This window comes from Hyperolius riggenbachi, chromosome 10 (genome assembly GCF_040937935.1).
Source record: "Hyperolius riggenbachi isolate aHypRig1 chromosome 10, aHypRig1.pri, whole genome shotgun sequence".
Lineage (NCBI taxonomy): Eukaryota > Metazoa > Chordata > Amphibia > Anura > Hyperoliidae > Hyperolius > Hyperolius riggenbachi.
This window is the reverse complement of record NC_090655.1, coordinates 203,892,311-203,905,325: the sequence shown is the minus strand read 5'-3', so window position 1 is coordinate 203,905,325 and position 13,015 is coordinate 203,892,311. Positions and strand designations below refer to the sequence as shown.

General features: G+C 43.6%; 1 protein-coding gene across 3 annotated transcripts in view; it reads left to right on the top strand.

The window, feature by feature from the left end:
* Positions 1 to 1,859: 1,859 nt before the first annotated feature.
* The window catches only part of LOC137534254 (membrane-spanning 4-domains subfamily A member 15-like), a 67,378-nt gene continuing 56,222 nt past the window's right edge, over positions 1,860 to 13,015 (top strand). For 2 of the 3 annotated variants that reach the window (XM_068255666.1, XM_068255664.1), the window contains exons 1-2: positions 1,860 to 1,995; positions 10,222 to 10,710. In XM_068255666.1, coding sequence (XP_068111767.1) covers positions 10,234 to 10,710 — 477 coding nt within the window. In that variant the 5' untranslated portion in view covers positions 1,860 to 1,995; positions 10,222 to 10,233. Of the gene's footprint in view, positions 1,996 to 5,391; positions 5,476 to 10,221; positions 10,711 to 13,015 lie in introns of those variants that run through there. The other variant, XM_068255665.1, reaches the window with a different exon arrangement.

Sequence of the window (13,015 nt, the reverse complement as noted above, 5' to 3'; positions counted from 1 at the left end):
TGTTGGTTGGCAGAAAAGGGGGTGCGGGTGAGTCACTTGTGTGCTGAGTTGTAAGGCCCTGCAGTGAGCCCTTAAAGCTGCAGTGGCCTAATTGGTAAAAAAAAAAATAGCCTGGTCACTGGGGGGGTGTAAGCCTACGGTCCTCAAGCGGTTAATACGGTTTGGTGAATCTTCAGGGCCCTGGTAGAAACACTTGCTAAATGTGGAATGCAATCATGGCAGCATGTGTTACGGGGCCTTTATGGTAGGACATATTGTTATGAAGAACATGAGAATGGCAAGTGAAATTATTCGGGCAGTTGTCGGCATGTATTGGGCAACACATTTATTGGGCGCATATATATGGGACGGATACTATACACAATATTATAGGGAATGATGGAATGCCAGCTACATATTGGGGAACATGTTTGCAGAATATATAAAAGATAATTATCGCAGTCCTAATGGGGACATCTACGGAAGGACTTATTGTTATGGACATTACAATTTCTGTAACTGTAATTTTTTTACCCTGCTGTCAGTGGCATGTATTGGGCAACAAATGTATGGAGTATATGTATCAAGTGACAACTGCAACCTACCACAGTACCTTAAATTTTTTTTTTACACATTTGAGCACCTGTCCTGCAATTGATGCTATCTGCCCATTGTTGGTTTCATTTGCTATTAATTGGTAATATTTTCATGTTATTGATGTCTATTGTGTATATTACTGCACAACATTGATATCTGCTTACCATGGATATTACAGTACCTGTGCAATGTTTGCAAAACAATACTCCTGTAATCTAAAAATTAAAACGCTTGGTTTGTATTTTATAACTTTTACTATGGAAAAGTGCTATAAAAGAGAGGTGTTTGGGCAGGGGGAGGACATATCACTTCTTTGTATGGTGTATTGTACTGATTTAGTACTTGAGCTGACTATCCTGAAAATGTTGCATCACTGGCCCTGGATAGGTCCATTATATCCCTGGTAAGGATCTAACCAAACAGAAAAGCATTAGGCAGCAATGTTCCCAGTCACTTTGCATTTTAAGCAACTAGGGTGACATTGAACCTTAAAATGCAACCACCACTAGATGCTACAAGCAGTGTCTTGGAAAATTTGATAGACTGCAATGCTTGCACAAATGACAGTCAATGCATTGAGATGAACACTTCTATTCATCGCAATATGGGATGTAGCGGATCCCAGCTGTAGACTGCTTGTATGGCCGCCAGCAGTTGCCTATAAGTGACAGTTGGGAAATTGAATGTGTAATCTGTAAAGCACCCTGGAAGGTGTCAGAGCCAGTGTTGCTTGCAATTTTTTGCCAAAGTCAACTTCGCATCAAAAATGCTGTTTTCGATTTTGTGTAAATTTTCACAAAAATAGCTTGTATACTCGTAAAAAATCAATATTTTACCCTGATAATTCACGAAAAGCACAAAAACATAGAAAAGCAACATTTTACCGACTAAAAAAAAATTGCTGTGAAAAGTAATAAAACGTATTTTCGATGGTATTTTCAGTCAAACATCAAATTTAACATTATTTTTGCAGAAATGTATGTGAAAATAATATTGCCAATTTTGCTCATCCCTAGTCAGCACTACATTGATAAAAATTGATAATAATGATCATATAACGAGCAGTGCAGTAACGTTTTATGCACGCATGTGAGAAAAGACATAATTAGTGAATTACAGAGCGGATAAGGAAGAGAGGTAAGTATTAATGCTGCATCTTTACTGAGATCACATTATTTCGGAATGGTACAATCTGCACTAGTCATTATATTTCGTTTGCTTGCGTTGTATTTCTTGGCAGCAGTCCATTTTGCATGACTCACTGCCTGTACTTCCTCCAGAACATTGCCTGGTGCAGACATGAATCGTTGTAATCCAAACAGACCATAAAACTGCAGCAGCAGCCAAAGAAATTCTTACAAAAAGGAGATTCAGCCCCGCACTGCACCGAGACCCACAGTGACAAGCTTTCTCTTCTGAGTAAGTACTAGTAGACTGTTTTTACTTATATAGAAGTTTTACCTATTTCAACAGTGTTTATACTAGTTAGTGGCTGAGTATCCCTTACATACACAAGTGGGGTACTCATGTAAGGAAGGATGTATGTTAACTCAAACCACACTTTCAAGAAAAAAAAACCGTAAAACAAACCTAGCAGAACAGAGACTTTCACAGGAAAATACCGGTATATCTGATCATTTCATTACCAACATCATCATAAAGAAAATGTAAAATAACATCGACATTATTGTATAGATTTTAAGGGCTAAAGATGCCAGTTGGATAATAAACATATAGTGGCAACTGACAAGAACTAATATATATATATTTAGCCTGACTGCTGCCCATCCATGTTGCTCAGTTTGGAGCTACATTATACAAAACACATGTGGATTTGTACGAAGATTGTTTTCAATATTTTGAGCAACTTAATGTAACGTATGAACCTGATCCTATATTTCCTCATCATGCCTAATGCTAGGTGCCCACGGTGCAATTTTCAGACAGATTTACTCTCAGATTGATTATTTCCAACATGTCTGATCTGATTTCCGATCGGTTTTTCAGTTGATTTTCCATTCACTTCTATGAAAAAATCGTTTGAAAAATCAAACGGAAATCAGAAAGGACATGATGGAAATAATTGATAGGACAGTTAATCTGTCAGAAAATTGCATCGTGTGTACCTAGCATAATGATGCCTTTTTTAGTTGCATTGCTGTTGCCAGTTGCAAAACTCTGAAATAAAGATTTGAAAAACAGGGTGTGGCTGACAGGAACATGGACACTACACTGGCAGGGAGAAGGCAAGGCAACTATGCTGGCAGAGACATGGCCCACACAGACTCTTCATTATGCTGACAGGAACAGTGACAATACTCTGGAAGACACAGAGGAAATACATTCCGCTGGGAGAGACAGGACACAGACATTATGCTGACAAAAATGGTGGCAGGACTTTGGTAGAGAAAGAGGCACCATACTACGCTGGCAGAGGCAGGACACAGGACATAATCGCTGACAGGAACAGTGACAATACTCTCATGGCTCCCAACTGCCCCTCTTTTGGAGCTCTGTCCTCTTTGAGAGCCCTGTCACTCTGTCCCTATTTCCTCCTCATTTGGCCCTCTTTCAGGACTTTGTCCCTCATTCTATGTTAATAAATGTATTTATCTACTGAAAAAAATTTGTTTAATTGACTCTAAACTTTATTCCCATCTTTTAAATTGATATATTTCTTATTTTCTAATGTTAATATGAAGGAAAATGAACCAGGATAGAAAGGACCAGTGTGGTTTGAATTATAAAACATATTTTTCTTGTGAAATCTTTATGGTATGCGTGACTAGGGGTGTGATTGGGGGCATGATCAGGGGTGTGACAGGGGCGTGGCTTAAGTGTCCCTCTTTCTCATCTCAAAAGGTTGGGAGGTATGATACTCTGGAAGACACAGAGGAAATACATTCCACTGGTAGAGACAGGACTCAGACATTATACTGAGCTGACAGAAATGGTGGCAGGATCCTGGTAGAGGAAGAGGCACCACACTACATTGGCAGAGGCAGGACACAGACTTTACATTATGCTAACAGGAACATTGACAGTACACTTGCCGACACTAAGGCACCACACTACACTGGCAGAAGCAGGACACAGTTACATTATGCTAACAGGAATAGTGACAGTACACTGGCAGACACTGAGGCACCACACTACACTGGCACAGAGACATGACATAAACTTTACATTATGCTAACAGGAATTGTGACATTACACTGGCACACTCTAGAGATGGCTCGAACCTCCAATTTTAGGTTAGCGATCCTCGAACGATGAATTTGCGCGAACTTCGCAAACTGCAATAGACTTCAATGGGGAGGCGAACTTTGAAAACTACAAACATTTATGCTGGCCACAAAAGTGATGGAAAAGATGTTTCAAGGGGTCTAACACCTGGAGGGGGGCATGGCAGAGTGGGATACATGCCAAAAGTACAGGGGAAAATCAGGATTTGACGCACAGCAGCGTTTTAAGGGCAGAAATCTCATTGCAATGCTAAATTGGAGGCCTAAAGTACTTTAAAACATCTTGCATGTGTATACATCAATCAGGTAGTATAATTAGTGTACTACTTTACACTGACACCCCAAACCCACTGTGTAACGCACCGCAAAAAGCTGTTTGTGTAGTGACGGCCTTGCTGGACTGGTGTGCACCATGGCAAGAGTGCAGGCCATGGAGGTTTTCAAGCCCATATGGTCGCCGGGCTGTGGTAGCTCAATGATAGAACAACAGTGACTGATTGAATTTGGTCTGTCCACAATGAAGCAAGGACCTTTTTTCCCTTGGGTGTGCCCCCCCCCCCCCCCCTTCCGACACACTCATATATCCGGCAGTCATTGCTTCATTGTGATACTCAAGCCCCTTAACCAATTGACACATGTACATGTCTTTTGTTTTGTTGTTGCAGCCCCAATGCATCCAGAAAAATTAGGCAGGCATGTACACGCACCAGAAAAATTATTATTTCTTTTGTTCAGGAATCCACCTGGAGTCCTGGACCCTGTTGGTAGTGGCGGAGAAGGCAGTCAAGCAGCCTGCAGGCATAGATGCTGTGTGGGGACTGACATAGTCTTCGGGCAGGCAGTCACATGGCGTGCAGGCAGAGATGCTGTGTGTGTGGGGACTGTCTTAGTCTTCGGGTAGGCAGTAGCCCTCCGGGATCCATGCATCATTCATTTTAATAAAGGTGAGGTACTGAACACTTTTTTTGACGTAGGCGACTTCTCTTCTCACTGACAATGCCTCCAGCTGCGCTGAAGGTCCTTTCTAGGACACTTAAGGAAGGGCAAGCCAGAAGTTGGATGGAAAATTGTGACAGCTCTGGCCACAGGTCAAGCCTGCGCACCCAGTAGTCCAGGGGTTCATCGCTGCTCAGACTGTTGTCGATGGTTCTTTCTCTACCATTGTTAAAGAAAGCGTACGGCTAGGGAATAGGGGTTTGGTTCAGGTGTGGAGTGGGAGCCTGAGAAACGGCTACTGCCACATATCCAAGGAAGGCACTCGGGGAGGTAGTGATGAAAAATAACAATACATTACTCTTTTGAGGCTCTGTATAATGATGAGTACACCTGAAATCCTTTAACGGGAATCTGTCATGGAGCGCAAGTCTGCTATCCATTTAAGTGTGTGGTCAACTCTCTTCGGTACTTTCTGCACCATAATGGCCGGGGAATCAGGGTTCGATTCTGGTCCGGAGTGGAAGCTTGATAAACGGCTACCACCACACATCCAAGGAATGACACAATGTGCTGTATACGTAATGTACCTGGCCTGACCGTGTTTTGCAGACCAGGCATCTGTGGTCAGATGGACCCTTCACCCAACGCTGTGTGCCAGAGATGACACCACTTGCCTTTAACGGGAATCTGTTATGTCTGCCATGCATTCAAGTTAAAGGTATGCACTGACTCCCAGGTATAATACAATTTGCAGTCACAGATGCAGTGAAAGGTATTCAGTGACTGGTATCAATACAAGGTGCAGCTGTCACACACACAGGTAACGTAAACAGGTATGCAGTGACTGGTATTACAAATGGGCAGCTGTCACACACACCGGTACAGCGAACAGGTGCAGTGACTGGTATATAACACTGCATGCAGCTGTCACGCAGGTGCAGTAAACATGAACATGTATGCAGTGACTGGTATTACAAATATGCAGCCGCCCCACACAGGTGCAGTTAAAGGGAGTCACTGAATGTGCTGGGCCTAGCACAGTATAGCAAATAGCAAGGACCAGCTGCCTGTGACTGACAGGGCTGTACATGCAAGTGTCAGTGGGCCACAACAACAACAAAAAAACACATCAAAAGAACATTTGCTCTCAAAAGAGCTGTTATGGGGTGCTTCTTAGCAATAAGTATCAGCAAGGCGCAAACTAACAACCTAACAGCCTAACTGTAATGATCGCTGCTGCAGCAGGTGTTGCTGGAAGTAGTAGTGCTGCAGCTCAGGCAGTTCTGATCTTTTTCCATGCAAGCTGCATAGCTTTGTCTGCCTTTCCCTGCTGTCAGCTTGTGACTGATTATCATTCACCTGTGTAGGAATCTGCATGTCTGCTCCCATTGGATGACCTCAGTATAAAGATCTGCTTCCTGCAGGGTTTCCTTGGGTTTTCATAGCTTCAGTTTAAGCTAGTCTTGCTGTCGCTTCAGCCCCCGATCGTGTTTCTTGTTCTAAAGATACTTTGCTGGTCTTTGCATCATATATTGGTTCATTGCCAATATATATGCATACCAGCACGTTTATTATTTTCCTTGTATTCGTGTTACGTTGATACATCAGTGTCGCTGATGTATACGTACACGAACTGTTTATATCCTGTGTGCAGTTAGTCAGCTTTCCAGCACGTTTTGGTAGGTTGCGCGTACCGTGACCACCAGTGCTGAGGTAGTTACCCTGCTCCTGGTTCTGTTTGTGGATTGCGTTCATCTCTGCGAAGAGATAACGAATCATTCTGAATCCTGTTCTGTTACTGTTTGTGGATTGCGTTCATCTCTGCGAAGAGATAACGAATCCTTCTGAATCCTGTTCTGTTACCGTTTGTGGATTGCGTTCATCTCTGCGAAGAGATAGCGAATCCTTCTGAGTCCTGTTCCCTGTATTACTCCAGTCCTAGTCAGCGTTCCTGCTTATGTCATATATCGGTTCATTGCCGATATATACATATGTTGTCAGACGTTACAAATAGTTTCATTGATAGCTGTAATTGTAATACGCTAGGAATACATACTTATTGTATATTTGTCTGTGTTACGTTCATCTATCTTGATCCTGCTATTTCCTGACTATCCTGTCCTGTCTTTGTGAGGCACGCCATCGCCGCAACGCATTGGCTGCCTCATTCCAGTCTGTGTTATTGTGGACGCTTGCTGTCACTAAGTAGTGGCTAGTTAAGCAAGCGTTCATTCTGTTTACCTGTCCTGATCTCCTCAGTTCTGGTTTATGCGCTCAGCGCTACTTTGCGCTGAGACGTTATAACGAAAGTATTGTTTGTGGCTGTCAGATCTGCACCGGCTCTGTGCGCCACAATCTCCTATTGGAGTCAGTCCTCCCCTCCACTATACTAGGGATAGCCTGTTTCCTTGTGCTGGTGTGTGTACCTTCTCCACGCCAGCTCATGCGTTGCATGCTGACTGTGGAGAATACACCACCAAGCCTTACACTAACTAAGCTTTCCCTAATCTGTGCAGCAACCTCTCTCCCTTCTCTCACTACCTATGCAGCACACAGAGTGAAGAAATGGCCAATGCTGCTGCTTTTTATTGGGTGGGGGGGGGGCTCCAGGAGGGAGTGTAGCCTGATTGGCTGTCCTGTGTCTGCTGACTGTGATGTAGAGGGTCAAAGTTTAGCCTAATGATGTAGTATAGGGGGCGGGTCGAACTCGCATAAAGTTTGCAGTTCACCACGATCGCGAACCACCGATGTTCGCGCAAACATAGTTGAACAGTTCGGGCCATCTTTAGCAGAGGACCCACACTATGCTGGCAGAGACAGGACACAGACTTTACAATATGCTGACAGGAACAGTAACAGTACGCTGCCTGGCAGACACAGACAGGGACGGAATTTTGGAAAGGCCACAAAGTCCATGGTCATGGGTGCTGAAAAAGCAGAAGGGTAGAAGGGTGGCAGGACTTGGAGGTCACATGTCAAAGTAGATCAACTCTGCTGTTCCAAAGCCACCCTGCTTTGCTGTACAAACAGACTGAGTTCCAGAGCTCCATGCATCTTCCTTACTTCCTGGTGTGCAATGATTGAGACAGTCACAGCTTGCTCTGCTACCTGCATCTGCTGTGTCCTAAATATCCCAGGACATATAAGCTTTAGTAATTAGTGCCAATGTGGCAGAGTTTTTGGAAGCAGAACTCTTGAATAAGTACAGATTCATAGGAATACCAGCTGTACTTTAGAACTCCAGCTGTCAGACACTATAGCTGATCAGCCACCCTCCATTCCTTCCTCTCAGAACCTGACTACCTTATACAAAAATAACCATTACAATAGTATAAAGATAAATCCAAGCTTGGGGCACTCAACACATTTTGTGAGTCCTTTGATATTTAAATGTCATCAAGAGAAAGTTTTGGCCTATAAAATGTGTGTTCAGTGTTATCACTCAGTAACCAAGGGAAGTGGGACCTGATTCTTTATAAGATCAAATCCACACCCTGTCAGAAGTGATGAATGAATGACTGCATATAAAAGCCAGGTTGTAGATATAGGCAAGATGGTGTTGGACCGCTCTTTAAATATCAGTACACCTTTGAGTGACAGTTGTCCACTGGCTTCATGCCAGATTTTAGAATGATTGTTTTTAGTATTAACAGAATGGCTGAGCTTAAAATTTGATGTATGTCCATAACTTCACAATGTTGTCATGGTTATGCTAATACACACCACTGAGTTCACTTGCATAAAGAGATAAAAAATGCATTAAGTATATCCGCCCCCTGCTTTTCCATACAAAAATAACAGACTTGTCAAAGAGTGATTATAGAAACCTGGGCCCATATGCAATTCACTTTTTCACCTGAGTTTTCTCCTAGGAGATAAGTTTTCATCTTCAATTTAAAATAAGTTTCCAGCACTTTTCAACTAAAAAAGTACCAAAAAGTAGGTTAAAAAGTACTATCAAAATTATTTTGAGTATTTTCTAGCTTGCTGACAGGTTAAAAGGCAGTTTACAAATTTCACCTAGGAGATAACTCAGGTGAAAAACTGAATTGCATATGCCCCCTGGTGTAAAGAGATGAGGAGTGGACAATGCTCAGAGGTATGTGAATCCATTGTGAACATACAGTGGCTCTGTGCTTATCTTACATAACTTGACCTCTGGTAGGGTGTGCTTTAAAGGATACCCGAGGTGACATATGACATGATGCGATAGACATGGGTATGTACAGTGCCTTGCACACAAACAACTATGCTGTGTTCCTATTTTTTTCTTTCTCTGCCTGAAAGAGTTAACCTCCTTGGCGGTATGGACGAGCTCAGCTCATCCATAACCGCCGGAGGGCACCGCTCAGGTCCTGCTGGGCTGATTTTCTTTTTTTTTTAAAAAAAACACGCAGCTAGCACTTTTCTAGCCGCGTGTTGGTGACGATCACCGCTGCTCGCCGCCGATGCGTTGCTACCCGCGCGTTACAGCCCCCCCCCCCCCCCCCCCGAGACCCCGTGCGCAGCCTGGCCAATCAGTGCCAGGCAGCGCTGAGGGGTGGATCAGGACTCACTGTGACGTCACGACGTTGATGACATCATTCCGTTCATCGTCATAGCGACGGGGGAAGCCCTAAAGGAAATCCCGTTCAGAACGGGATTTTCCTTATGGGCATTCGCGCCGGCGGCGATCGGAGGGGTGGGAGGGACGCCGCAGGGAGGGGGGCATCATGTAGCTAGCGCTAGGCTAGTTACATGATTTTAAAAAAAATTCAAAAAATAATGCGCTGGTTTAAACATCAGGGGCTCGATTCACTAAAGCGTGATAACTCAGTTATCACGTGTAAAGGCGGCTTTGCACGTGCAAACGCGCATGTAAAGGCTTTGCACGTGCTAAGTATCATTATCACATGAAGTCGTTGCAGATCACGCGAACGGAATGTAGATGATGAATTATTACTGTATACAGTACATAAAGCGATGCGCGTTAAACTCTGCACGTGCCGTATTACATTAACGCACATGTTAATGTAAGCACCATTGCTGATTTCATGACCAAACTCTATCTTCTGATCGTGCGAAGCGCCATAGTTTTAAATGGCATTCCGCACTTAGCGGGTGAAGTGTAACGCCGTTCGTGCGACAAAACATGTTTTTTTGCATGTTTTGTGGAAATCCACAGAGGTAGTTTATTAGCTCTGCTGAGACACTAATAATTACCTCACCTGTGCATATTTGTGGTTTCCTGCAAAACGTACTGTTGGTAGGCCTTGAGGACAGGGTCGGGGAACTGGGCTTTAAAGAGCACCTGAACTGAGAGGGACATGAAGGAAAATAGTTACTGGTATTTCCTTGTAAACAATACATTGTGCCATAGTTCCAATACAGTTCTGTCATATTCTTTTCTTGTTGCCCTTATTGAATGTTACTTTTACGACTATTTTTACTTAAGTTACAGAATAAATCATTTTTCCCCCCACAGTTTACATTGGTGATGCCCACACCCGGTAATGGCGTAGACGGTGAGTGCTATGGATCTCCTCAGTACAACACTGGAATCGCGGCATATCCTCAACAACCTGTGTTACAATTACAGAATGTCCCTGTAGCTCCATATCCTGTTCAACAATATCAAGAACCTCCTCCAGCTTATGAAACAATCAGTAATTTGCCAACAGTGTGTGCTAATCCTGTGGGTTTCCAGCTGAATGTCACTCCTAGTGCTCCAGTTGCAGAGAATGATGTCTCCAATGCACCAGCATGGCCTACTTCTCACAATGGCGCCCAGGTGCATGTTCCAGCTAATGCTCCACAGTGGAATGTACAACCAACAACCACCTTCAACAATATCCCTTACAGCGCCCCAACAACAAGTCAACCATTGGTTGCCAGTGCTCAAAATCCTGCAGCTCTCTGGCCACAAAACACATATGGGAGAAATCGGAGCGGGGGAAATTTTCCATTACCCGGAGTAAGTGATCAGTATTTAAATTTTAGAGAATGCTTGTTTTTTGTCTATGGAACGTACCAATATGTCTGAAGTTGTTCAAACCGAAATAAATGAGTGAAGATGGGATTAGCATCCCCTGTGACAGTACTGTTTTTTCATAATTTATAACTGAGTAACCTTAAACCATCCTGGATCAAAGATAATAAAGAACATTAGTGTTATTTGCCCCATCAATGTAACATGTTGCATGCATAGCGGAACTTACATTGGTTGTATACTGTGCATTATGCTATTTGTGCGATGCATGTTATATGACAAGTGCATGTGTTGTGTACATGACTCAAGTTGAGCTATGTTCGCAATAGTGATGGATGAACAATTCCACGACCGTTCGCAAACCGGTGGACATGGTGTACTGCTATAGACTTCAATGGGTCGATGAATTCTAACACTTATAGAGACTATTTCTGTCCACAAATTAATATAAAAGCTGTTTTAAGAGTCCTAACATCTGGACAGCGGCATGCCAGATGGGGATACATGGCAAAATTTGCACACACAAAAAAACGTATTTTATGCAGAGGCATATTATAATCTCTAAAGGGCAGAAATCACATTACATTGCTAAATTTGTGGAATAAAGTGCTTTAAAACTTCCGGCGTGTACATGTAGATCAGGTGGTGTAAGGATTAGGCCCGGTTCACAATGACAGGCGAAACGCCATGTTTACCAAACCACACAGAGCTATAGTGATAACGTCAGGTAAGCAAATAATTGTTTTTACCAGTTGACACTTCCAGCACGTAAATGTTAGTCCTCTTGGTGTCAATATTTGTGTAGAGGCGACAGTCCTTATGCGCACGTTTGTGGTAGTGCACACAGCCGCGGACTTCCAGCCCTTGGCATATACGTGTTTGAAAAATTATATTTTGTTGCAGCCCCTGTAGCAGAGACCCAAAGAATTTGGCATATACATTTACAGTTTTGAAAAGTTATTTTTGTTGTATCCACTGAAGCAGAAGCCAGAAGAATTTGCAATATACTGTACATTAAAAAAAAAAAAAACAACGTATTAGTTGCTGCTGCAGTAGGTAAGGCCAGAAGAATTAGGCATATACACTTACATTTTTTGAAAAGTTTTTTTGTTGTATCCACTGTTGCAAAGGTTAGAAGATTTTGGCATATATATTTAAAAAAAAAAAAAAACTTTTTGTTGCAGCCGCTGTAGCAGAGGCCTTGAAAACTGGACATGCGCTTGTCACGGAACAGCCGTGAGAAACGATGGTGAATTGTAAGAATCCGCGCAGCCCAATTTCTGATTGCTTTCTGGCCAAATTTGTGCAGCGATTACAGGAATCAGAAATTGACATTCCTGGTTTTTTAAAAGTACAAGTTTTTCTCCTCTGCCCTGGACGTAGATGCAGGATGTCTTTTGATGTGTTAATTATCTTAGAATGTTTATCTTTCATTACCTCTCTAGTCACCAGCTGGGGACTCTATTCACAGAAGGCTTCCCTCCCCAGCAGGGGACTACTCCAAACCTACGTTCCCCCCAGACTTCTTGGCACCGATGAATGGCCAATCTGAAAGCCTAGGTGGTATTATTTGCTGTCAGCATACGAAAACCGAATATCGCACAGCTATAAAATTCATATCGTCTTATTCTGTAAAATCTGGCCATAGTGCTGATATGACATTCATTGTGATGGCCCGTTCGGTTAAGGAGTTATGGACCCCTCGGTAACCATACGCCCTAACACCCGCATCCAAGGTATCATATTAATCGGTAGGTTCTGGGGATCGAGAATATGTAATTATTATTTGTGTGCCGGCCGCGTAGGTCGGTCTAGAGAAATGTCAGGGTTATGGAGCTTGTGGAAGCCCCTGCCCAGATGTGATTACCATAGTCCGGCCCGGGGGCCGACTCTGGAAGCCCGCCTCTGAAAGCAGCTCCATTAAAAGTACATGAGCTGCCGGGGGCGTGGCCGCGACGGCAAGCAAGACGGACGCTTGCTAGATCAGCTCCCGCTCCGGCTAATACAAACCGGCACACAGCATGGCGCTAAGCTCCGCAGACAACCGAACCTCACTAGAGGAGATGGAGACAGAGACAGAAGCCAGCAAAAAACGCAAGTTCGGCACTTTAAAGCCGCACAAACTTACGGACTATTTCGGATCAAAGGGGCAGAGGCCTTCTCGGAGATCCCAAGATGGCGCCGACAGTCTTAACCACGCCACACCCGCTCCGAACTCCGCAGATAAGCAGCCAGACCTGGAAGGCATCCAGGGCCGGATTTGTACTTCTTACCGCCCAAGGCCGACTAT